Genomic DNA, 27,677 nt, shown 5'->3' with positions numbered 1-27,677 from the left:
CAACATCATGTACCTTGTGATGTAATACAGTGAGAAGGGTACAACATCACTTCTGTGGTGTTCTTGCATAACTTCTTCTAATTGTGAGAAAATATCAGATAAACCCAACTTGAGAAATATCTATGAAACAACTTCAGTGTTAGGAAAAGGCCCCCCACACAGTATGCTCTGAATGGATGTTAAGAAAGCGTTTTTTAATGGGTTCCAAAAAGCATTTTTTGACGAAGATATCTGATCCAGGATCTTATGAGATTATATAATATCAAGGTAGAAAAATTGCCAATTCTTATTTAGTAGGTCTGGAAGGAGAATAGCATTTTGCATTTCTGGCTGGGTGTGGTGGCTCATGTCTGTAATCGTAGCACTTCTGGAGGCCGAGGTGGGTGGATCACCTGAGGTCAGGGGTTCAAGACCAGTCTGGCCAACATGGTGAAATCCTGTCACTACAAAAAATACAAAAATTAGTGGGGTGTGGTGGCACACGCCTGTAGTCCCGGCTACTTAGGAGGCCGAGGCAGGAGAATCACTGGAACCCAACAGGCGGAGGTTGCAGTGAGCTGAGATCCTGCTACTGCACTCCAGCCTGGGTGACAGAGTAAGACTCCATCTCAAAAAAAAAAAAAAAAGGCCGGGCACGGTGTCTCACGCCTGCAATCCCAGCACTTTGGGAGGCCGAGATGGGCAGATCACGAGGTCAGGAGATCGAGACCATCCTGGCTAACACGGTGAAACCCTGTCTCTACTAAAAATACAAAAAAAAAAAAAAAAAAAAAAAAAAAAAAAAAAATTAGCCAGGCGTGGTGGAAGGTGCCTGTAGTCCCAGGTATTTGGGAGGCTGGGGCAGGAGAATGGCATGAACCCGAGAGGCGGGGATTGCAGTGAGCTGAGATCATGCCACTGCACTCCAGCCTGGGCGACAGAGCGAGACTCCATCTCAAAAAAAAAAAAAATTGCGTTTCTAAAAAGCTCCTAGGTGATGCCAATGTGGCTGTTTTGTGGGCTGTACTTAAAATATCAAGGTCCCAAAGCGTATATTTTCACATACATCTTTATTTTTTATGTCATTTTAGTTTATGAAATATTTCAAAGATATACAAATACAGAAAATATGAGAGATACCCATGTATACTATGAATATGATGTATTCGTATAATTTTTCAATAGTGTTTTTCTTTTTTTTGTTTTCTTGTTTTGTTTTGTTTTGTTTTTTTGAGACAGAGTCTCACTCTGTCACCCAGGCTGGAGTGCAATGGAGCAATCTCAGCTCACTGCAACCTCTGCCTCTCCGTCCTGGGTTCAAAGGATTCTCCTGCCTCAGCCTCCCGAGTAGCTGGGATTACAGGCATGCGCCATCACGCCCAGCTAATATTTTGTATTTTTAGTAGAAACAGGGTTTCTCCATGTTGCCTAGGCTGGTCTTGAACTTCTGAGCTCAGGCAATCCATCCACCTCAGCCTCCCAAAGTGCTACGATTACAGGTGCATATCACTGCACCCAGCCAATAGTGTTTAAAATATATTTAAAGGCAGATGTGGTGGCTCATGCCTGTAATCTCAGCAGTTTGGAAAGCTAATGTGGGAGGATCCGTGAAGCCCAGGAGTTTGAGACCATCCTGGGCAACATATTAGCCAGGCATGGTGGTATGCACCTGTGGTCCCAGCTACTCCAGTGGCTGAAACAGGATTGCTTGAACCCAGGAGGTCGAGGCTGTGGTGAGATGTGATCACACCACTGCACTCCAGACCTTGTCTCAAATAAAGTAAAATAAAATAAAATAAAATAAAAATAAAATAAAATATATTTAAAAACAGAACAAAGAGGTCATAGTAATAATTTTGAAATAAGCAAATGTTAATACACTTTGTCATCACTAGACTGGCCCTATAAGAAATACCCAAATGGGTCCTAAACATGGAAACAAAGGTCGATATTTGCTATCATAAGAACATAAGAAAGTATAAAACTCATAGGTCAAATAAAGCAATCATATAAAGGAGGAAGAGAAAGGAATCAAAAGGCAACATGACAGAATTCCACCAAACCACAAAAACAAACAGAGAAAAAGAAAAAAACAAATAATTTATAAAACAGGGAGATAACACTTAACAATATGACAGGAACAAATTCTCACATATCAATATTAACCTTGAATGCAAATGGATTAAATGCTCTACTTAAAAGTTACAGATTGGCAAACTGGATAAAAAACATGATCCAACCATATGCTGCTTATAAAAAACTCACTCTAGCTGAAAAGACACATAGACTAAAATTAAAAGGGTAGAAAAAGATATTCTAGGCTGGGCACGGTGGCTCACACCTGTAATCCAAGCACTTTGGGAGGCCAACGCGGATGGATCATGAGGTCAGGAGTTTAAGACCAGCCTGGCCAACATAGTGAAACCCCGTTTCTACTAAAACTACAAAAATTAGCCGGGCATGATGGTGCGTGCCTATAGTCCCAGCTACTAGGGACGGTGAGGCAGGAGAATCCCTTGAACCTGGGAGGTGGAGGCTGCAGTGAACTGAGATCGTGCCACTGCACTCCAGCTTGGGCAATTGTGTGAGACATCGTCTCAAAAAAAAAAAAAAAAAAAAAAAAAGATACTCTACATAAATGGAAGCCAAAAGTGATCAGGTGTAGCTATGCTTACATCAGATAACACAACCTTCAAATCAAAAACAGTTAAAAAAAAAAAAGACAAAGAAGGGATGATAATGATAAGGGATGAATTCAGCAAGAAGCTATAACAATCCCAAATATATATGCACCTAACACTGGATCACCTAGATTCATAAAACAAATATTTACTAGACTTAAAGAAAGAGACAGCAAAACAATCCTGTTTTGAGTGTGGACTTGAACATTCCACTCACAGTACTAGGCAGATTATTGAGACAGAAAATTAACAAAGAAACACTGAATTTAAATTGGACTTTAGACCAAATGTACTTAACAAACATTTACAGAACATTTGACCTCAAAACTGCAGAATATACATCTTTCTCATCAGCACATGGAACATTCTTCAACACAGACCATATGTTAGGTCTCATAATAAGTCCCAACAAATTTTTAAAAACTGAAATCAAATCAAGTATCTTCTTAGACCACAACGGAATAAAACTAGAAATCAATATCAAGAGGAAATTTAGAAACTATACAAATACATGGAAATTAAACAACATACTCCGGAACGACCATAGAGTCAATGACAAAAATTTAAAACATTTTTTGAAGTAAATTAAAAGGGAAACACAACATACCAAAACCTGTGGGGTACAGCAAAAGCAGTGTTAAGAGGGAAATTTATAGCATTAAATGCCTACATGAAAAAAGTAGAAAGCAGTTTGTGAGGCTGAGGCAGGAGGATTGCTTGAGCCTAAGAATTTGAGGCTGCAGTGGGCTATGATGATGCCACTACACTTCACCCTAGGCAACAGAGTGAGACCCTGTCTCCATAAAACAAAAAAAAAAGTAAAAAGATCACAACTTAACATCACACTTCAAGAAACTAGAAAAACCATAATAAAACAAACCCCCAAGGTTAGCCAAACAAAATAAGTAACAAAGATCAGACAAGAACTAAATGGAATAACCTCCATACACCCCAGAATTCATCAATGAATTGAAAAACTGGTTCTTCAAAAAGATAAAATTAATAAATCACTAGCTAGCTTAAGACAGAAGATCCAAATAAACAAAATCAGAAACGAGACATTACGACTGATACAACAGAATAAACAAGGGATCATCAGAGACTATTATGAGCAACTACATTTCAATTCCTGGAAACATACACCCCCCCAAGATTGAACCAGGAAGAAACAGAAATCCTGAACAGACCAGTGAGTAGTGAGAATGAATCAGTAAGCAAAAAAAGCCCACAGGACAAGATGGGTTCACAGTTCAATTCTACCAAATGTACAATAAACAAACAAATAAATAAATAAATAAAACAAAAACTTATACCAATCATCCTGAAACTTTCCAAAAATTGCAGAGGCGGAATCTGCCCTAAATTATTCTATGAGGCCAATATCACCCTGATATCAAAACAAGGCAAAGACACAACAAGAGACGAAAGCTACAGACTAACATCCCTTAAAAATATAGATGTAAAAATCCTCAACAAAATACTAGCAACAACAGCACGTCAAAAAGATAAAATATCAGGATCAATTGGGTTTTACGCCAGGGATGCAAGGATGGCTCAACACACGGAATTAAAAAAATATGATACATCACACAAACATAGCTAAGGACAAAAACCATATGATTATCTCAAAGGAAGCAGAAAAAGCATTTGATAAAATTCATCATCACTTCATGATAAAAATCCTCAACAAAATAGGCACAGAAGGAACATACCTCAACATAATAAAGGCCATATACAATAAATCCACAGCCAACATCATACTAAACAGGAAAAAGTTGAAAGCATTCCAAGAACTGGAACAAGTCAAAGATACCCACTTTCACCACTTCTATTCAACACAGTACTTTAAGTCCTAGATAAAGTAATCATGCAAGAGAAAAAAATAAAAGGCACCCAACTGCAAAAGTAAAATTATCCCTGTTTGCTGATGATATGATCTTATATCTAGAAAACCCCAAAGACTCCACCAAAAGACTCTTAGATTTGATAAGCGAATTCAGTAAAGTGTCAAGATACAAAATCAACTTAAAAAAATCAATAGCATTTCTATATACCAATAAGGAATAAGCTGAGAAACAAATCAAGAAGGCAATCCCACTTATAATAGCTAAAAAATAAATAAAATACCTAGGAGTATATTTTTAACCAAGGAGGTAAAAGATCTCTACAAGGAAAACTAAAAAACGCTGACAAAAGAAGTTGTAGATGACACAAACAAATGGAAAAACATCCCAGGTTCATGGATCAGAATAATTAAAATGACCATACTGCCAAAAGCAGTCTACAGTTTGAATGCAATCCCTATCAAAATACCAATATCATTTATCACAGACTTAGAAAAAACAATCCTAAAATTCATGGCTCACTGAACCTTTTTTTGGAACAAAAAAAGAGCCCAAGTAGCCAAAGCAATCTTTTTTTTTTTTTTTTTTTTGAGATGGAGTCTCACTCTGCCCAGGCTGGAATCCAATGGCGCAATCTCAGCTCACTGCAACCTCCGCCTCCCGGATTCAAGCAATTCTCCTCCTCAGCCTCCCAAGTAGCTGGGATTACAGGCACCCTCCACCAAGCCCGGCTAATTTTTTTGTAGTTTTACTAGAGATGGGGTTTCACTATGTTGGCCAGGCTGGTCTCGAACTCCTGACCTCATCATCCGCCCGCCTCAGCATCCCAAAGTGCTGGGATTACAGGTGTGAGCCACGGCACCCAGCCAGCCAAAGCAACCCTAAGCAAAACCAACAATGCTGAGGCATCACATTACCTGGCTTCAAATCACACTATAAGGCTATAAAACCCAAACAACATGGTACTGGTCTAAAAACAGATACATACATTAATGGAACAGAATAGAGAACCCAGAAATAAAGCCACATATCTACAACAATCTGATCTTTGACAAAGCTGACAAGAACATACACGGAGGAAAGAGCACTCTTTTTAATAAATGATGCTGAAAAAATTAGATTGCCATATGCAGAATGAAACAGTATCTCTCACCTTATATAAAGATCAACTAAATGGATTAAAGACTTAAATTTGGGACCTACATTTATAAAAATACAAGAAGAAAATCTAGGCAGTACTCTTCTGGACATTGGTCTAGGTAAATAATTGATGACTAAGACCTCAAAAGCACAGGTAACAAAAACCACCAGGCCGGGCTAATTTTTGTATTTTTTTGGTAGAGACAGGGTTTGCCATGTTGCCCAGGCTGATCTTGAACTCCTGAGCTCAAACAATTCTGCCTGCCTCAGCCTCCCAAAGTGCTTGGATTACAGGTGTAAGCCACCGTTTCTGGCCTTCCGAATCCTTGTAATGCTTTCATTTTGTAAAGGTTTTTTTTCCCCTTTAACCATAATTATGTATTATTTTACAATCGGGGGAAAAATAACGGCTATAAATGTTTTAAAAATTAATCAGGGTTGTCCAAAATAGGCCTAACATCGACAAGTTCAATAACACTAAAGCACTGCTAATGTCTAGTGCAAATAAAAGCAAGTTGCTGTAAATATATAATTTTCTTATTAAATCTAATTACCTCACACTTTCTGGATACTAACCAAACTTTTAAAACTCCATTAAATTGTGGCAAGTACCCCTGGGGTAGTTTATGAAAACATCCAAATGAGACTACTATCACAAGGGAGTAATTTCTCTGATGAGGACTATTACATCATCTTACCTTTCAGCTGAACTGAAAGCATCTCTAGAAACAGATGATGATCTTGTATTTCCAACACTGCCAGTATGAGATCGTCTTCCTTTTGCTGAAGGCGTATCTAATGGTATCTCCCCCAAACCCTGCAAGTAAATATAAAATTAGTGTAATACAAATTTTAAAACTAGTAGTGAAATAACTTACACAAAGTAATTTTCAAAGTAGGCATCACTGATTTTTTAAGATGGAAAGTATTTTAATAATCTGGTATGCTTTAAAGAGTGTGAGATACATAAAACACCTTGTAGTTAGCAGTAAATTAACAAAATACGTGACTAATGGGAAAATATATATTGACTTGTAAAAACGAGTTAAAAACTAAAAATTAGTATGCTGTATTTTGGGCTGGGTGCAGTGTCTCACACCTGCAATCCCAGCACTTTGGGAGGCTGAGGCAGGTGGATCATCTGAGGTCAGGAGTTCGATACCAGCTGGGCCAACATGGGGAAACCCTGTCTTGACTAAAAGCACAAAAAGTAGCTGGGCGTGGTGGTGTAATCCTAGCTATTCGGGAGGCTGAGGCAGGAGAATCCCTTGAACCCAGCGGCAGAGGTTGCAGTGAGCTAAGATCGTGCCACTGCACTCCAGCCTGAGCAATAGAGCATGACTCTGTTTAAAAAAACAATAATAATAATAATAATATGCTGTATTTTGTAACTACTCTTCTTAAAGCTTAAAATCTATGTAGAATATATGAACACAGTCCATAAACACTGAACACTGTTGTTCCTATGCAACATTATGAGTGTGAGAATAAACATTTTGATGAGAACTATTTAAAACCTTTCCTGTATTGGAAAGACTCACAGATGCAATCTGCTTCATTTTAGTCAGATTATGGTTTTTTTGCATGGTTATATTAATAAGTTCTAATATGAACTAAGCTGAAACCTTCAAGATCAATGGGCAGAAAAAAATGCTCTAAAAGGTCTATTGCTACATTATCTTTGTAATATTATTCCTTCATAAGTGAGTCCTTATCCCAAGGTCATCAGAGAGAAATGACATAAATTACAATAGAAAAATTTTACTTTATTAAATTAAACATATTTTTAAAATAATATAAAAATAGATTACTTCTCATATTTTATTTCACTTGGTATTCTCTCAGTCACTCATTTCACAGACATTACTGAATTCCCATTATCTACCAGGACAAATAAGACATGGCATGGCTGGGCGCACTGGATCACACCTGTAATCCCAGCACTTTGGGAGGCCGAGGCAGGCAGATCACCTGAGGTCAGGAGTTCAAGACAAGCCTGGCCAACATGGTGAAACCCCGTTTCTACTAAAAAATACAAAAAATTAGCTGAGCGTGGTGGCGGGTGCCTGTAATCCCAGCTACTCGAGAGGCTGAGGCAGGAAAATCGCTTGAACCTGAGAGGTGGAGGTTGCAGTGAGCCAAGATCATGCCACTGCACTCTAGCCTGGTGACAGAGCAAGATTCTGTCTCAAAAAAAAAAGACATTGCACTTACCCTCACGGAGCTCCCTATAAATGTTCTGCAGTGTGGTAATAGCTCTAATAGTGGAACATACAGGGTAAATAAAGCAGGGACTAAACATGGTAAACATTATTAACCTCATTTTATAAAGTGAGAATTCTAGTTAGAGAAAGGAAGAGGCATGTGTAAGTTACACAATTGCTAACTGTTAGAGCTGCAATTCAAACCCATGTCTTGTTAACTCCAATAAGCCCAACTATATTCTACCAAACATCAAGCTTCTGTGCGATAAACATTTACTTCCAAGACTCGACAATATGTATGTCTACTTAGTACTGTAACTGTTGAAATGCTATTGCAGATATAGTCCAAATGATTAAAAGAGAAATAATCAAATAAATAACTATTCCTATCCTTTACCTGGATGTAAAAACAAGCTTTGCTTATAAAGTTGTTTATAAAACAAACTTTTTCCACATACCTTTTGCTGTAAGTTTCTAACAGTGTCCTTAATATATGGCAAATCTTTAGATGGGACATACTTTTCAAGCATTTTTTCAAAGTTAGGATGACACATCATGAAGAACAGCATCTTTCGACCATAATACCTATGAGTATTTGAAAAATAGGTATATTACTTTTTAGACATTAATAAGGTCAGTTTCTGACCTTAGATGCATTGTTTCAATAGAAAAAAAACACCTATCAAACATCAAGATTACCATCCCTATTTTAAATAACCACCAAAATATAGATATCCTAACTGTATAGGATACCCTACAGGGTATAGATGGTCCCCGACTTACAACGTTTCGACTTACAATTTTTCAACTTTATAATAGTGTGAAAGAGATACAACTCTGTGGAAACCATACTTTGAATTTTGATTTTTTCCATGGCTAGTCATATGCAGTATGACACTCTTTTAAGATGCTGGGCAGGAGCAGCGAGCCACAGCTCCCAGTCAGCCATATGATCACCATACTCTACAACGTACTGTGTTGCCAGATGATTCTGTCCAAGGGTAGGCTAATGTAAGTGTTCTCAGCATGTTTAAGGTAAGGCTTGGCTATGTTATGATGTTTGGTAGGTTAGGTGTATTAAATGCACTTTTGGTTTATGATGAATTCCTATTCATGATGGGTTTATTGGGATATAACCTCATTGTAAGTTAAGAAGCATCTGTGGCCCGGTACAGTGGCTTACGCCTGTAATCCCAGCACTTTGGGAGGCCAAGGCAGGAGGATCACAAGGTCAGGAGTTAGAGATCAGCCTGGCCAACATGATGAAACCCCGTCTCTCCTAAAAAAATACAAAAATTAGCCGGATGTTTTGGCGCACTCAGGTAATCCCAGCTATTCAGGAGGCTGAGGCAGGAAAATCATTTGAATCCAGGAGGTGGAGGTTGCAGTGAACCGAGATCACGCCATTGCACTCCAGCCTGGGCAATAGAGTTAGACTGCGTCTCAAAAAAAAAAAGCATCTGTTGGGATGCTCCCATAATCCCCCTTTAAAGTCACTGTCTTCAAATCCTTCTGCCATGTGCCAGATGGAGAGACAAAAGCTTTGATTCTATTTTTCAGGTGCCCCAAGGTCCATATCAACGCCGGCATTTGGAAAAATTGTGAAGTTTTCCTCCGTCCTGGGCTCCTTGCCCATTGACCATTTGCTGTCCACCTACTGGCCGGATGTTCTGGCCTAAGTAAACCCTCCCTAGGTCCTGTATTTCTCACTCTCTGTTTTTCCCTAGCCAAAACTTACCAGGGTTCTGATTCTTCAAAATCCTATTCTTTACTAACTAAAATACACCCAAGGTTAGCTGATAAAATTGTGTCTGATATGTTAATAAAGGTAATAATCTCAAAAACTAGGTTTTTTTATTTATATGAATTTTATTTTTTTATTTTTATTTATTTATTTTTTTTTTGAGACGGAGTCTTGCTCTGTCGCCCAGGCTGGAGTGCAGTGGCACGATCTCGGCTCACTGCAAGCTCCACCTCCCGGGTTCACGCCATTCTCCTGCCTCAGCCTCTCCGAGTAGCTGGGACTACAGGCGCCCACCACCACGCCCAGCTAATTTTTTGTATTTTTAGTAGAGACGGGGTTTCACTGTGGTCTCGATCTCCTGACCTTGTGATCCGCCCGCCTCGGCCTCCCAAAGCGCTGGGATTACAAGCATGAGCCACCACGCCCGGCCTTATATGAATTTTAAAATAATCATCTTAGCATAATACTTTAAGCCCAGTGATTCTAAGGGTGGAAATTCAGATATCATGAAAGTGCATACTGGAGATATTTTAGCACACAGATGTCTTATACTACTTCAGAACAGTACCACACTATTCATCTTCAAGGAGGCCGGGCCCTAAAATAAATCACAGTTACACTTTTACTCACAACTTGGAATATATGGCACAGAAAGAACCAGAGAAGAGGCTGGGCGTGGTGGCTCACACCTGTAATCCCAGCACTTTGGGAGGCCAAGGCAGGCGGATCACTTGAGGCCAGGAGTTAGAGACCAGCCTGGCCAACATGGCGAAACCCCGTGTCTACTAAAAATACAAACATTAGCCAGGCATGGTGGCACATGCCTATAATCCCAGCTACTCAGGAGGCTGAGGCAGGAGAATCACTTGAACCTGGGAGGTGGAGGTTGCAGTGAACCGAGATCGCACCACTGCACTGTAGCCTGGGTGACAGAGTCTTGGGAAAAAAAAAAAAAAAGGAACGAGAAAAAGGCAGGCTTTTGTGTGGTTTTGTGGATGGGGTGGATACAGGATGATCTTAAGACCACCCATCTTGACCAGGCGCAGTGGCTTACACCTACAATCCCAGCACTTTGAGAGGACAAGGTAGGTGGACTGCTTGAGCCCAAGAGTTCAAGACCAGCTTCAGCAACATGGCAAAACCCCATCTCTACAAAAAATACAAAACTTAGCTAGGTGTGGTGACACACGCCTGTAGTCCCAGCTACTCGGGAGGCTGAGGTGGGAAGATCACTTGAGCTCAGGAGGCGGAGGTAGCAGTGAGCCGAGATTATACCACTGTACTCCAGCCTGGGCTAAAGAGCAAGACCCTGTCTCCAAAAAGAAAAAGATCACATATCTCAACCTGACCCCTTCAAATGTAATGAAATTGCAGAAAGAGAAGTGATGTCAGAGAATAAATATTACCTTTCTCCACAACCAGAATAAAGTCTATATCCAGATAAGTAGCTCCTAACCAGTTATATTTTCAAGGGCAATTCTAATGTTTAGCCTGGAATGTTAAGGACTCTAGGTCTATTATAGGGGGCCCAATGATATGAGAAAGGCTAAAACAAGTCAGCAGAGACCAGGGACACAAAATGTGAGAAATATAAAACTCCAAAATTAATTGTAACCATTTTATAATTTTATAATTTTAAATAAGAATCCAAGAAATGACAAAATGGGCTAGAAAGAATTACTATGCCATCAAGGAAAGGTTAAGTAAAGAAGCACATGAGATTGCCATTAAGAAATCTTTTTTTTTTTTTTTAACAAGGTGATAGGGAGAAAAGAACATCCTTTATTCCTAACTAGCCTATCGTGATCTAACTCTCTTGAATTTTTTTGAACATTAACATGATATGCAGAACTTTAAAATGGTTCCCCAAAGATGTCCTGCTCCAATCCCTAAAATGTGTGAATATAATAAGATATCACTCCCAAGATTATTTCATATAGTACAGTTAACCTTAAAGTAATGACATGATCTGGTGGAATTAATCTAATCAAACGAGCCTTTAAAAGCAGAGAGCTTTCTGGCGGGGTGCGGTGGCTCACGCCTATAATCCCAGCACTTTGGGAGGCCGAGGAAGGCAGATCACAAGGTCAGGAGGTCGAGGCCATCCTGGCTAACACAGTGAAACCTCATCTCTACCAAAAATATAAAAAATTAGCCAGGTGTGGTGGCAGGCGCCTGTAGTCCCAGCTACTTGGGAGGCTGAGGCAGAATCGCTTGAACCTGTAAGGCGGAGCTTGCAGTGAGCCGAGATCGCGCCACTGCACTCCAACCTGGGCGACAGAGCAAGACTCTGTCTCCAAAAAAAAAAAAAAAAAAAAAAAAAAAAAAAAAGGGAGAGCGTTTTCTGTGACTGGTACAAAAAGAGGAAGTCTGAAAAATCCTATGAAGGGGAGCTCAACATGTTATTGCTGGCTTAAAAACAGAGGAGGGTTGCATGCAAAGAAATGTGAGTTGAGTGGTGTTAAGGAGCTGAGCAAGGACCCTCACTGACAGCCAGCAAGGAAATGCAGACCTCAGTCTTTTTAATTTTTTATTTTTGAGAAGTTTGTCTCTGTCCTGGGCTCCTTGCCCATTGACCACTTGCTGTCCATCTACTGGCCGGATGTTCTGGCCTGAGTCAACCCTCTGTCTCACTCTGTCACCCAGGTTGGAATGCAATAGTGTGATCTCGACTCACTGCAACCTCCACTTCCTAGGTTCAAGCGATTCTCCTGCTTCAGCCTCCTGAGTAGCTGGGATTACAGGCACATGCCACCATGCCCAGCTAATTTTTGTATTTTTAATAGAGATGGGTTTCATCGTGTTGTTTAGGCTGGCCTTGAACTCCTGACCTCAGGTGATCCGCCTGTCTCCAACTCCCAAAGTGCTGGGATTATAGGTGTGAGCCACCACGCCCAGCTGACCTCAGTCTTATAACCATAAGGAATTGAATTTGGCAAAGCCCAGCACTGCTATCACCTTGATTTTGGCCTTCTGAAACCATAGGCAGTGAACTGAGGTGAGCCATGCCAGACTTCTGACCTAAAGAACTCTAAGCCAAAAACTGTGGTTGCCTTAAGCTCCTACATTTGTGTTAAAGTTTACACAGCAATGGAAAACTAATATATTTACTTTCTGTATTATCATTAGGTATAATGAGTTCCATAATATTAACTCCAGATACCTAAAGTAATGAGAATCTTTGTCTTAAAATGATGAACATTTTATATACTTCTTTAATCTTTATGACTCAGATTCTGTTAAAAAATTATCCTTTTTTTTTTTTTGAGATGGAATCTCGCTCTGTCTCTAGGCTGGAGTGCAGTGGCTGAAGAGATTCTCCTGCCTCAGCCTCCCAAGTAGCTGGAACTACAGGCGCATGACGCCATGCCCGGCTAATTTTTGTATTTTTAGTAGAGATGGGGTTTCACCGTGTTGGCCAGAATGGTCTCAATCTCTTGACCTCGTGAGCCGCCCGCCTCAGCCTCCCAGAGTGCTGGGATTACAGGTGTGAGCCACCACAACCAGCCTTTTTTTTTTTTTTTTTTTTTTTTTTTTTGAAATGGAGTCTCACTCTGTTTCTCAGGCTGGAGTGCAGTGGCACAATCTCAGCTCACTGCAACCTCCGCCTCCCAGGTTCATGTGATTCTCCTGCGTCAGCCTCCTAGGTAGCTGGGATTACAGGCATGTGCCACCATGCCTGGCTAATTTTTATATTTTGAGTAGATGCAGGGTTTTAACCATGTTTGCGGGCTGGTCTCAAACTCCTGACCTCAGGTGATCTACCTGCCTCCACCTCCCAAAGTGCTGGGATTACAGGCGTGAGCCACCACACCCAGCCATATATCATTACTATAAAAATTTTAGATTTTATATGGGACATTAGTGGTCACCTAGTCCACCCTTTCTAATTTTATAGACAAGGAAACAGAGACTAACAGAAATTAAGTAACTTGCTTAAGGACAAACAATGATGGGGACTAGAAATTTAACATAAGCATCTGACTACATCCAAAATTTCTGTCACCACCACAGCCATTATACCATCCACATCTTAATTATTGTGTTGTCTTTCTCTGACTGTTCTTAAACTTCATAAAATTGTTTTTCCAATACAACCATCAGAAATTTGTGTAGTTTTCAGACTGTAGATATCTCATGTTTTGTGGGATAATATATTGTTATGCATTATTCCTGTATTTTTCTTTTCTTTCTTTATTTATTTTCTTTGAGACAGCGTCTCGCTCTGTCACCCAGGCTGGAGTGCAATGGCACAATCTCTGCTCACTGCAGCCTCCGCCTCCCGGGTTCAAGCGATTCTCCTGCCTCAGCCTCCAGAGTAGCGAGATTACAGGCGCCTGCCACCACGCCTGACTAATTTTATTGTATTTTTAGTAGAGACAGGGTTTCACCATGTTGGCCAGGCTTGTTTTGAACTCCTGATCTCGTGATCCACCCGCCTCAGCCTCCCAAAGTGCTGGGATTACAGGGGTGAGCCACCACGACCAGCCTTATTCCTGTATTTTTCATGTGTACCTATTTCCGTATTTTACCTGATTGCTTGGAAAATATATCATTTTCCCCTAAATGCATTACCTTACATTTGCCCATAATGAAGTTCTTCTGCCACTTTTCTGCCCACTCATACAGTCTTGTGCTGTTTTCATGAAGTTCATCCCTGTGACTTGGCATCTCACTACCCAGAAGTATGTAATGTCATCTGTAAATTTGGAGAATTCACTGTGCACTCCCTCAAGAATATTTACAAACTGGTTAAATAAGACCATCCCCCAGCACCAATCCCTGGGACCCCACTTCTCCATTTAGAAAATGTTCATTCTTCTTTAAACTTTCTTTCTTTTCCTGCTTTTAAGCCCTTATTAATAATAGATTTAGCAAACATTAGCAGATATTCACCTGGTTTCTTGTGAACTGTCTTGAGCAAACTTAGCAGCAGCTGGTAGTATACGTTCAGCCATATCCTTTGTTGCAGATAAAATACGTTCTGGTTCCATAAATTCCAATACTTCTGATAAATGCTGGGCTGTACACCTTCTTACAGCAATGTGTAAATGGCTACAAGGAGACATGATCAATTAAAACAGAGTTGTTATATAAACTATTCTCCAAAGATCTATGGATCTATGGGTTGTTTTTGTTTGTTTGCATTTTCGTTTTGTTTTTCGGGACAGGGTCTTGCTCTGTCACTGAGGCTGGAATGCAGTGATGCAATCATGGCTTACTGCAGCTTTGACCTCCTGGGTTCAAGAGATCCTCCTGCCTCAGCCTCCCAAGTAGCTGAGGCCACAGGCATGTGCCACCACACCCAGGTAATTTGATTTTATTTTTAGTACAGATGAGGTCTCACTACGTTGCCCAGGCTGGTCTCGAACTCCTGGACTCAAGAGATCTTCTCACCTTGGCTCCCCAAAGTGCTGGGATTACAGGTGTGAGCCACCACGCGAGGCTAAAGATCTATCTTAAAGTTAAATGATTTAACAGCTCCTCAACAATCATCCTGTGAGTCTAAAATGTCAAATTAGTTGCATTACTTATCCCTTCCCCACAAGTTAAAAGCAAAACAAAAACATTTTGTTATAGATCTATGAATGTAAATAACATTATTGGAATAACAATAGGGTAACGTTATTACAATAACTTTTATTGAGCTAAAAGTAGATCTACCATTTGATCTAGCAATCCTACTACTTGGAATCTACCCAAATGAAAAGTCATTATGTGAAAAAGATACTTGCACATGTATGTTTATAGCAACAAAATTCAAAATTACAAAGATGTGGAACCAACCTAAGTGCCCATTGACTAATCAGTGGATAAAGAAAATGTTTTTCATATGTATGTGTGTATATATATATATATATATACACACACACACACACACCATGGAATACTACTCTGCCATTAAAAAGAATTAAATAGTGTCTTTTGCAGCAACTTGGATGAAGCTGGAGGCCATTATTCTAATAACGGAGTGAAACACCAAAAACCATATGTTCTCAACTGTAAGTGGCAGCTAAGTTATGAGTATGCAAAGTCATACAGGGTGATACATATAATGAACTTTATATAATGAACTTTAGAGAAAGCAGGAGAGCAGGAGGGGGGCGAGGGATAAAAACTACACATTAGGTACAACGTACACTACTCAAGTGATGGGTGCACAAAAATCTCAGAATTCACTATTATACAATTCACCCATTTAACAAAAAACCACTTATACCCCAAAAGCTATTGAAATAAAAATTAATAAAAAAATAATAATTGTAAGGCTCCTAAAGCCAAATTGCCTAGATGATTTTGTGTGGCAGACATTTTCCTAGGTGACCAAGGGACAAAAGAAGTATACATATTCTATGAGAAAAATAATAAAAACATTATTCTTTTCACATTCAGCATGTAGTATGTTTATCTCATAGGAAGTTTTTAATAAATGTTTTTTGACTGATATACTACTAAGATTTGCTTGTTTCTTTTCTACACTCCCGATTGCAACATTTCATTTTTAGTTTAAAGACATTTCAAGGTTATTTTGAACATTACCTTTGTCCACCATTGATAAGAGAAACGACTGCACGTGCAGGAGTTACATTATTAACCATAGCTCTCAATGCTTTGTCAACATCTTCTCTTATAAATGTATTTGATTCACCAGCCTTGTGCAACAAAACTTTTACTGTGGTATCTAGCTCTTGATCCATGCTCTTTTTCAAATAAGTGAAAAGATCACTTAAACAGACCACAGCAGCACGAGAAACTCCAGAACGTAAATTTTTCACCTAAAAAAAATTCAAAATGTACATTTCGCTGATATTCTGCAAGAAAATCAGTAATAATAACTTGGAAAGGAATTTTACAATTTTTTTTTTTTTTTTTTGAGTTAGGGTCTCCCTCTGTCGACCAGGCTGGAGTGCAGTAGCGTGATTTCGGCTCACTGCAAACTCTGCCTCCCAGGTCCAAGCAATTCTCGTGCCTCAGCCACCTGAGTAGCTGGGATTACAGGTGCACACCACCGTGCCTGGCTAATTTTTGTATTTTTAGTCAAAATGGGGTTTTGCCATGTTGGGCCGGCTGGTCTCAAACTCCTAGCTTCAAGTAACATATCTTAAACCGGGCGTGGTGGCTTACACCTATAATCCCAGCACTTTGGGAGGCCGAGGTGGGTGGATCACCTGAGCTCAGGAGTTTAAGACCAGCCTGGCCAATATGGGTCAAACCCTGTCTCTACTCAAAATACAAAAATTAGCCAGGCGTGGTGGTGTGTACCTGTAATCCCAGCTACTTCGGACACTGAGGCAGGAGAGTCTCTTGAACCTAGGAGGAGAAGGTTGCAGTGACCCGAGATCCCACCACTGCACTCCAGCCTGGGCAACAGAGCAAGACTCCGTTTCAAAAACAAACAAAACCCCACATCTTAATATATATTATCTTTTGTCCTAAGAATCAACATCTATTAAGTTTCTCTTAATGTTGCAAATTAAGACATGGACTACTTTAATTAAATACAAGCCTTTTATAGCATATGGTACAGAGTTGTTTAAAAATTTTAAAGGTCAAATAAATATAGCACATTTATCCTTTGTTATTCTAACAATCCTTAACTCATCTGAAAAATGTTTACCTCTTGAACAACTGCAAAATTTGTTTCATGCAACTTTGTGTTCAGTATCTCAGAATGAAAAGCAGCTAAGCATCTAATAAAATTCAGTCCCTCAATTTTCTTCTCCCTATGGGAAAAAGAAATGACAAGATCATTTGTTAAATGGGACTCAACTGGAACAGGATCACAAATGTCTTATTTTCTGTGTATGGAATATTGCCAAGGAAGAGGTTCAGAAAGGTGAGAAAGCTTCAGAAGAAAAGTTTGAGTTTAGCAGAGGTTGGTTCATGAAGTTGAGGGAAAGAAGCCATCTCCATAACATAAAAGTGCAATGTGGGCTGGGTGCGGTAGCTCATGCCTGTAATACCAGCACTTTGGGAGGCTGAGGCAGGCGGATCAAGAGGTCAGAAGTTCAATACCAGCCAGGCCAACATGGTGAAACGCTGTCTCTACTAAAAACACAAAAATTAGCTGGGTGTGGTGGTGGACACCTGTAATTCCGGCTACTCAGGAGGCTGAGGCAGGAGAATCACTTGAACCAGGGAGGTGGAGGTTGCAGTGAGCCAAGATCACACCACTGCACTCCAGCCTGGATGACAAAGCAACACTCCGTCTCAAAGAGAAAAAAAAATAAAAGTGCAATGTGAAGCAGTAGGTGCTAATGTAGAAGCTGCAGCAAGTTATCCAGAAGATCTAGGTAAGGTAATAGATACAAGTGGCTACACGAAACAGCAGATATTCAATGTAAATGAAACAGCCTCCTATTAGAAGATGCCATCTAGGACTTTCAAAACCAGTATGATTCTTAGGTGCTAAATTTTCAGAATTGAAGTTATGTTAGCATGCATGAAAACAACATTAATCTCCTTGTACATCTCCATCAGAGCTCATGAGTGACCAGGTACACTGTCAATGAGCAGTAATATTTGCTGTGATTGCTAAAATTACCACAGCCAGCCACTACCACCCTGATCAGTCAGCAGCCATCAACATCAAAGTAAGATCCTCCACTAGCAAAAAGATTACGACTCACTGAGGGTTCAGGTGATCAGTAGTATTTTTTAGCAATTAAGTATTTTTTAATTAAGGCACATTGATTTTTTAGACATAATACTACTGTGCACTTTTATTAGATTACATTATAAACAAAACTTTTATATCTTTTAGATTTAAAAGATTATAATTATATTAACTTGCACAATCTATAATTGTGTACCTTATACAATTATAATATAGATATAATTGTAGATTTGTGTATTTCTCCTTAAATTTCTATTAGTTGTTTTCTTCATGTATTCTGAAGCATTCATGCATGCTCTCTCTATATATATTTAAGTGTGTGTGTGTGTGTGTGTGTGTGTGTGTGTGTGTTAGGACTGATATGTCTTCTTGATGAATAGACCCTTTTATGATTTAACAATAGGCCTGGTTAGCTGATCCCTCATTATCTGTCCCTTGGTAATAAAGAGTTACAATTTTTGGTAAGAATTTAAAATTTTTTCCCTAGTGTGCTAGAGAGCTACCAAAGTGCTTTCTGTGAGGAAGTCCCACGGTCTGGTTTATATCTTAACAGTATCAACGGCTGTTATATGAGATGGAGTAATAATACAAGCATGGAAACCAGTGATGAAACTACGATAGCCATGTGGGAGATAATTACGGCATGAACTGGAGGGATGGCAGCAGAGATTGCAGTAGGTAATTGGTTTCAGGATATATTCTGAAAATATAAGAATTGATGGAATGTAAAGAAATGAGAGGCCAGGTGCAGTGGCTCACGCCTATAATCCTAACACTTTGGGAGGCTGAGGTGGGTGGATTGCTTTAGCCCAGTATTTCAAGACCAGCTTGGGTGAAACTCTGTCTCTACAAACAATACAAAAATTAGCCAAGCATGGTAGTGTGCACCTGTAGTCACAGCTACTTGTGTGGCTGAAGTGGGAGGATCACCTGAACCCACAGAGGTCGAGGTTGCAGTAAGCTGTGATCGTGCCACTGCACTTCAGCCTGGGTGACACAGCGAGACTCTGTCTCAAACAAAGACAAAAAGAAGTCAACCCTTACTTGGAATGAACAACCAAATGTGTAAGGCAGGGCTATTAACTAAGACAGTGAACATTGAGGGAGAAGTATATTTCAGATTACGAAGAGGGGAAATAAGAAGTTCTGTGTTAAGAATTTTTATGTCTTTGTTCTTTTGCTATATTAAGAATCAGTCTGTAGTTTTCCTGTCTTTGTATGGTTTTAGTATCAGAGTAATGGTGGCCTCAATCAATGAGATGAGAAGAACTCCATCTTATTCAATGTTGTAGAAGTATACGTAGAATTGGTATCTTCATAAAAATTTTGGGATAAACTATCAGAAACGGAAGGTTTCTTTGTGGAAACTTTTGTTTTGTTTTGAGAGGGAGTCTTGCTCTGTTGCCCAGGCTGGAGTGCAGTGGCACGATCTCAGCTCACTGCAACCACCGCCTCCTGGGTTCATGTGATTCTCCTGCCTCAGCCTCCAGAGTAGCTGGGATTACAGGTGTGTGCCACCATGGCCGGCTAATTTTTGTATTTTTAGTAGAGATGAGGTTTCACGTTGGCCAGGTGGTCTCGAACTCCTGACCTCAAGTGATCTGCCCGCCTTGGCCTCCCAAAGTGCAAAGATTACAGGCGTGAGCCACCACTCCTGGCCTCTTTGTGGGAAAATTTAAATAAAAATTCAATTTCATGAATAGATGCTGGGTTATACAAGTTATTATTATTATTATTACTTTTTTGAGACAGAGTCTCACTCTGTTGCCCAGGCTGGAGTGCAGTGGCACAATCTCAGCTCACTGCAACCTTCTCCTCCGGGTTCAAGCGATTCTTGTGCCTTAGCCTCCTGAATAACTGGGATTACAGGCATGGGCCGCCACATCTGGCCAATTTTTGTATTTTTACTAGAGATGGAGTTTCACCATGTTAGCCATGCTGGTCTTCACCTCCTGGCCTCAAGTGATCTGCCTGCCTTGGCCTCCCAAAGTGCTAGAATTACAGGCACGAGCCACCGTGCCCGGTCACAAGTTATCTATTTCTTTACGAATGAGTTTTGGTAGTTCGTGTCTTTCAAATAATTTGTCCATTTCATCTAAGTTGTTGAATTTTGGGGCATCATGCTGTTTATCATATTTCTATATTATCTGTTTAACAGCTGTATGATCAGTAGTGATATTTCTTCTCTCATTCTTGATGTTTGTAATTTTTCTCTTCTTTTTCTTGGTCAATCTGACTAGAGGCTTATCCATTTTATTGATCTTCTCCAAGAATCTGCTTTCGCTTTCATTGATTTTCTCTATTGTTTTCCACTGCAATGATTTCCACACAGATCTTTATTATTCCCTTTCTTTGCTTACTTTGGGCTTCATGTGCTCTTCTGTTTCTAGTTTCTTAAGGTGAGAGCTGATTTCCTTGATATAGAACTTTTCTTCTTTTCTAATATAGGTGTTATACTGTGACATATTCCTCTTTAATTTGGCTACATCCCACAAATTTTGATGTTTCATTCTAAATTTCATCAAATTCAAAATAGTTTGTAATTTTCCTTTTGATTTCTTATTTCTTCTTAGATCCATAGGTTACATGTATGTGTGTTACTTAGTTTCTAAATATTTGAGCATTTTCCAAATACCTGTCATTAATTTCCAATTTAATTCCAGAGAACAAAAGTTATAAAATCTGATTCCTTTTAAATTACTTGTTTTATAGCCCAGAATAAGGTCTTTCTTGGTAAATATATCTTGTAGACTTGAACAGAATGTGAATTCTGCTGCTGTAGGTGGAATGTGTTATAAATGTTAATTGGGTCACACTGATGGCAGTGGCAGCCCCTCTGGAGTGGCCGCTGTGAAGACACCAGCTGTGGCAGGGGAGGTGTGCTGGGACTGTGTGCTCCCTACAGCCAGCGGGAGCAAGGAACAGGTGGGAGCCATTCCCCTGTCTGAGTAGAAGGGGTAGGAGCCCTGACCTCCTGGGTGCAGCTGCAGCCACTCAGCCACAGCTGCAGACCTGGGCATTCCTGTGTTCTCAGGGGCCCTGGAAACCCCCCTGCCCCAACAGGCTCAGAAGTGCCTTCTCCCACTGCCTGCTTCTCCCCACTCCCAGCACAACCTCCAATTTTGGAGCAAAGTTGTGGCTGATCCTGGGTGCAGTCAGGACCTAGCCGGGTGTGCACACACTTGGGGTAGTGCTGACATGGTCCCCTCTGGACTTTGGGCACCAACAAGCATGGGAAGGAAGCCAGGAGGGTGCTGAGGGCAGCTTGGTGTGGGCCTGCAGGCACCCCTCAGCACAAACAGCCTGGGCACTATGGACATCAGGTTGATGGTGGCAGGGGGCAGACAGGCCCCTGGGCAGAAAGGGGCAGGTGAAGCTGCACCTTCAAGCCAGGGACAGACTGAAGCTTGTGGGACTGGGCTGCTAGTTCCACAGACTGGAGTGAGAACTTATGGTGCTTTTTCCAGGCCTGTCCACGGACCAATCAACATGCACTTCTTCCCCTCTGAAGCCCATAAAAATCCTGGACTCGGCCAGAGTCTGGAAGATGGGATGACCTGCCTGTGGAGAAAAGCTACACACTGTGGGTCTCCTCTCTGCTGAGAGCTGTACACTCATCAGCACAACCTGCCTGCAGATACAAGCTACTCACTCTGGGTCTCTTCTCTGCTGAGGGCTGCAGAGACACCAAAATGATCTGCCTGTGGATAGGAGCTACCCACTCCGGGTCTCCTCTCCACTTAGAGCTGCACAGACATCAGCATGACCTGCCTGTGGATAGGAGCTACCTACTCTGGGTCTCCCCTCCACTGAAGGTTGCACAGATGTCAGGACAACTTGCCTGCAGAAAGGAGCTACCCACTTCAGGTCTTCTGAGGTATACTGTTGCTCAATAAAGCATCTCTTCACCTTGCTCCACAACTGGAGGTATGCTCCAGTTGTCCACATACCTAATTCTTCTTGGATTCAGGACAAGAATTCGGGACTGAAACATCTGTAACACAAACATGGATGAAACCTCCCCCAACCCCAATCACATTGCCACTGCTCATGACATTGTGGGCAACGAGAAGGTGAGAAGAAAGAAGGAGAAAAGAGCTGTGGCCCTATGGGGAACCCAGATTTGGGAACCCAGATTTAGGAGCTTCCCAAGCAAGGGCTGTGATACTCTCTTTGGGGTTCTGCAGTTGCTGGCATCTCCAAGCTTCTAGGTGCCACTACATTCCCTGGTGCCCGCAGTGGAAGCTGCTTGTGGTACATCTGGTCCAGCTGTAGCAGGGAGCCAGCAGCTGTGCCAGTGCATGGAGTTGCCTATCCTGCCACAGCCAGCATATGCCTGGCTGTGTGCAGTGGCCAGACCCCATGCTCATGCACCCCTTGCTGCTCTGTGCCTGGCTCACCCTTTGTAGGCATGGGATCTAGGCTGGTAGCAAAAGCCAAGCACAGCCTGGGAGGCCAAGTGGGCGGAATGAGCCCAAGTGGGCCTGAGCAAAACTTGGCCAAAGGCGGCACTGGCCACAGAGGTTTCTGGCTGGCAAAGTAACACCTTAAGGATCCCATGACAAAATTACTCAATACTGTTGTTCAGGCCAGGTGCAGTGACCTAAGCCTATAATCCCAACACTTTGGAAGGCTGAGGTGGACGGATTGCTTGAGCTCAGATATTTGAGACCAGCCTAAGTAACATAGAAAAACCCCATCTCTAATAAAAATACACACAAAGAAGTGTTGTCCAAATCTTCTACATCTTTACTTTTTTCTTTTTTCTTTTTTTTTTGAGATGGAGTCTCACTCTGTCATCCAGGCTGGGGTGCAGTGGCCTGATCTCAGCTCACTATAACCTCTGACTCCCAGGTTCAAGCGATTCTCCCATCTCAGCCTCCCCAGTAGCTGGGACTACAGGCATGCCCGGCTCTTTTTTTTTTTTGTATTTTACAGGCATGAGCCACCGCACCTGGCCATCTGTACTGATTTTCCTTCAACTTGTTCTATTAATTAATGAGAGAGGATTATTGAAGTTCCAATTATAATTAGAGATTTATTTCTCCTTGCAGTTCTATTAGTTTTTGCTTAACGTATTTTCAAGCAATATTATATGGTAAATAAACATCAGGACTGCCATGTCCTCTGGATGAATTAACTCCTTTATAACTATAAAATGACCCTCTTTATTCTAGATGTGGTAGACAGAATCCTAAGATGGCATCCATAATTCCTACCCCTGATTTACACAGCCTGTATTACACTCTCTCCATGAATGTGTTGCGATATCACTTCCTGTGATTGATATGTGAATGTGTTGGGATATCACACCCTGTGATCATATTAAGTGTGATGGCCAAAGAGATTTTCAGATTTAATTATGGTCCCTAATCAGTTGACTTCAAGTTAATCAAAAGGGAGATTATCCTGGGGAGGCTTTACCTCCCCTAAAAGAGATAAGCAGCAGCAGCAGAGATTCTCCTCCTGGCTTTGAAGAAGTAAGCTACATGTTGAGAGGATCTATGTCTGTGTGTGTGGCACATCATAAGGACACAAGGTTGACCTCTAGAAGATGAGAGCGTCCCTGGCTGACAGCTAGCAAGATAATTGATAGGGTTTGGCTATGTCCCAGGATTCAGGAGGGAACCACAGGGAGGTAACTGAATCATAGGGCCGGTCTTTCCCGTGCTATTCTCATGATAGTGAATAAGTCTCACGAGATCTGATGGGTCTATAAGGGGTTTCTGCTTTTTTTCATTTTCTCTTGCTGCCATCATGTAAGAAGTGCCTTTTGCCTCCCGCCATGATTCTCAGGCCTCCCCAGTCATGTGAACTGTTAAATCCAATTAAACCTCTTTTTCTTTTCCTCTTGGATATGTCTTTATCAGCAGCATGAAAACGGACTAATACAAAAATGAAAACCACAGCTGCACATCTACAAAGAAGACAATTCTTCCAAACAATGAGCTTCTAAGAAAATTGAAAGATGAGATCACATCCCTGGCTGATACTTTGATTTCAGCCTAGTGGTATTTTGAGCAAAGAGTTGAGTTAACTTATATCTGATCTCTTGACCCAGAAAACTGAGAGTTAATCAATTTGAATCCATTGAGTTTGTGGCAATTTGTTACATAACAATATAAAATAAATACTCTCATTAATATTCTTTGCTTTGAAATATACTTTGATATTAATATAGCCATGTAATCTATCTTTTGATTAGTGTTAGCATGGTATACATCTTTTTGCATCTCTACTTTTAACTTATTTATACCTATATATTTAAACGGAATTTCTTATAGGTAGCATATAGTTGGGTCTTGCTTTTTAATCTAATCTCACTAGAGTGTTTAGTTCATCTAGATTTAATGTGATTAGATGATTAGGTTTAAGTCCATCATCTTGCTGTTTGTTTCCTATTTGTCCCATCTTTTGTTTATAATTATTTTTATAGTTACATTTTATCTCCTTTGCTGCCTTGGTAAAGCAATACTCCCATGTCTTCCCTTTGGGCCTTTGTATCAAAATGTCAGACATTTTGCTTCTTTCAAACCTTTTTTTTTTTTTAAGAGACAAGGTCTTGCTCTGTTGCTCAGGCTGGAGTGTAGTGGCACAATCACAGCTCACTGCAGCCTCGAACCCCTGGATTCAGGTGATCCTTCTGCCTCAGCCTCCTGAATGCCTGGGACTACAGAAACACATCACTGCATCCAGATTTTAAATTTTTTTCTTATTTATTTATTTTTTTTCTAGAGATGAGGTCTTGCTATATTGCAAAGCCTGGTCTTGAACTTCTGGGCTCAAGCAATCCTCCTGGCTCGGCCTCATAAAGTGCTGGGATTACAAGTGTGAGCCACCATGCCCGGCCCACTACTTTTATTTTTGAAAGATATTTTCATTGGATATAGAATTCTAGATTGACAGTTTGTTTTTCCTTTCAGTACTCTAAAGATCTCACTGAACTGTTTTTTTGGTTTGCAGTGTATTTGATGAGTAGTCTGATCTTTGTGTCTTGCCCCTAGCTATTTTTAAGATTTTCTCCATCCCTAATTTTAGGCCTTTTGATTATACCTCCTTTGAAATATTTCTTTTCATGTTTCTTGTGTTTGGTGTTTATTGAACTTCTTACATCTTTGGATTTATAGTTTTCATCCAATTTGAACAAATTTTGTCCATTTTTTTCTGCAAATATTCTTTTCTGTCTCCTTCTCTGTCTGGTAACTCCAATTACACATAACTTGAAGTTGTCCCACAAATGACAGATTTTTTGGACTTTTTTTTCAGTCTTGTTTCTCTCATTGTTTCATTTTGATTTTTTTTTTTTACTTGAGACAGAGTCTCACCCGGTTGCCCAGGCTGGGGTGCAGTGGTATGATCTCAGCTCACTGCAACCTCCGCCTTCTGGGTTTAAGCGATTCTCCTGCCCTAGTCGCCCCAGTAGCTGGGACTACAGGTGTGCATCACCAGACCCAGCTAATTTTTGCATTTTTGGTAGACACAGGATTTTGCCTTATTGGCCAGGCTTTATTGTTTCATTTTGAATAGTTACAATGGTTACGTCTTCAACTTCACTAATCTATTCTTCTGGAATGTCTAACCTATTAATCTCATCCAGTGTATTTCCTATCTTAGACATTATAGCTTTCATCTGTAGACATTAGTTTTGGGTTTCTTATATATATTATATCTCTTTACTTGCTCAACCTTTCCTCCAGCCTCTTTAATGCATGCAGTAGTTACAGTTGCAATGTCTTTGTCTACTAATTCTATCACCTGTGTCATTTTTGCATTGGTTTCACTTGTTGGTTTTTTCTCTTCTCACTATTGGTTATATTTTCCTGCTTCTCTGCATGCCTGGTAATTTCACCTTAGCTATTTTTGTATTCCTATAAATATTCTTCAGCTTTGTTCTGGGATATAGTTATTTGAAAATGTATTTCAAATAAGGATCAAATGTTTGATCCTCTTAGGCCTTGCTTTTAAACTTCATTAGTTGGGAACCAAACTAACATTCAGTCTATGGTTTATTTTACTACACTATGAAGCAAAACTCTGAGTATTCTACCCAATGCCCTGTGAATTATGAACTTTTCCAGTCTGCTGGTGGGAACAGGAAGTATTATTAACATTGTATATGCTCCTGACATTGTTCCTTGTAACTTTTTTGAGTGATTCTTGTTCTGGCCTCAGGAAATGTATTTACATGCATGCCCCGACCAGCTGTCTGCTAAACATTTGAGTAAAATCCTCTTACGATCTCTGGAGCTCTCTGTGGAGCTCTATCTGGCATTCTGTCCTGCAAAGTCTAGTCACCATGGCCTCCTCAAACTCAGTACCATGTCCATCTCTGATGCTATCTGCCTGTTTTCCCTTCCTTTAGCTGCAACCGGAAACTCTCTCCGGAAAGCAAGCTGGGTAACTGTAGGGCTCACCTGGTTTGTTTCCTGTCTCTCAGAGATCAACATATTTCCATAGGCTGGTGAACAGTATCTTGAAAACTATTGTTTTTTTTTTGTTGTTGTTTCTTTGTTTTTGAGATGGAGTCTCACTCCGTCACCCAGGTTGGAGTGCAGTGACATGATCTCGGTTCACTGCAACCTCTGCCTCCCAGGTTCAAGCGATTCTTGTGCCTCAGCCTCCCAAGTGGCTGGTACTACAGACGTGCGCCACCATGCACCAGCTGATTTTTTGCATTTTTTAGTACAGACAAGGTTTTACCACGTTGGCCAGGCTGGTCTCGAACTCATGACCTCAAGTCATCTGCCCTCCCAAAGTGCTGAGATTACAGGTGTGAGCCACTGTGCCCGGCCCTTGAAAACTATTGTTTCATATATTTTGTGTAATTTTCTTAGATCTTTCACGTTATGAGGGCAAATACAGTCCTCTTAATCCATGTTGGCAGGAAGAAGTTCAGGATTTCTTTTCTGGATATGTTAAATTTAAGATGTCTCCTGGCATCTAAGTAAAAGGGCCAAGTTGGGCTGTTGGATTACTTCTTTTTGAGTCTAGAGCTCAAAATGATACCAGGGATACAGATATACATTTTTGAAAAATCAGAGTTTAGATGGAATTTAAAGCTGTGAGACTGAATGAAATAATTTAAGAAGGGATTGGCAAACTATGGCTCATGGGCCAAATGTGGGTCCATCAGATTTTTTTAATGAGTAAAGTTTTCATATAATGTTTTATAAGTAAAGTTTTATAGAAACACAGCTATGCCCATTTGTTTAGATACTGTTTTAAGGCTGCTTTTGCACAACGAGTTCAGTATTTGCAACAGAGGCATATACCCTGCAAAGTCTAAAACACCTATTACCTGGATATTTACAGAAAAAGATTGCCAGAAAGACTGCCCTTGAGCTACAAAATGAATGTAGAAAGAGAATGCCACTGGATTAAATTCTGCAGAACTTCTATTTTTTTTTTTTTTTTTTTTTTGAGACAGAGTTTCACTCTGTTGCCCAGGCTGGAGTGCAGTTGCCCAAT

The 27,677-nt window shown here is 40.5% G+C and overlaps 1 protein-coding gene across 3 annotated transcripts in view; it reads right to left on the bottom strand.

Annotated features, from left to right (window-relative positions):
* The window catches only part of TOGARAM1 (TOG array regulator of axonemal microtubules 1), a 112,248-nt gene that overhangs the window by 17,694 nt on the left and 66,877 nt on the right, over positions 1-27,677 (bottom strand). For 2 of the 3 annotated variants that reach the window (XM_012504421.2, XM_030813850.1), the window contains 5 exons: positions 17,211-17,316; positions 16,133-16,368; positions 14,489-14,647; positions 8,307-8,433; positions 6,343-6,461 (listed from right to left, as the gene is read on the bottom strand). In XM_012504421.2, coding sequence (XP_012359875.2) covers positions 6,343-6,461; positions 8,307-8,433; positions 14,489-14,647; positions 16,133-16,368; positions 17,211-17,316 — 747 coding nt within the window. Of the gene's footprint in view, positions 1-6,342; positions 6,462-8,306; positions 8,434-14,093; positions 14,292-14,488; positions 14,648-16,132; positions 16,369-17,210; positions 17,317-27,677 lie in introns of those variants that run through there. The other variant, XM_030813851.1, reaches the window with a different exon arrangement.

This window comes from Nomascus leucogenys, chromosome 1a (assembly GCF_006542625.1).
Source record: "Nomascus leucogenys isolate Asia chromosome 1a, Asia_NLE_v1, whole genome shotgun sequence".
Lineage (NCBI taxonomy): Eukaryota > Metazoa > Chordata > Mammalia > Primates > Hylobatidae > Nomascus > Nomascus leucogenys.
This window is presented reverse-complemented; position numbering and strand designations above follow the sequence as displayed.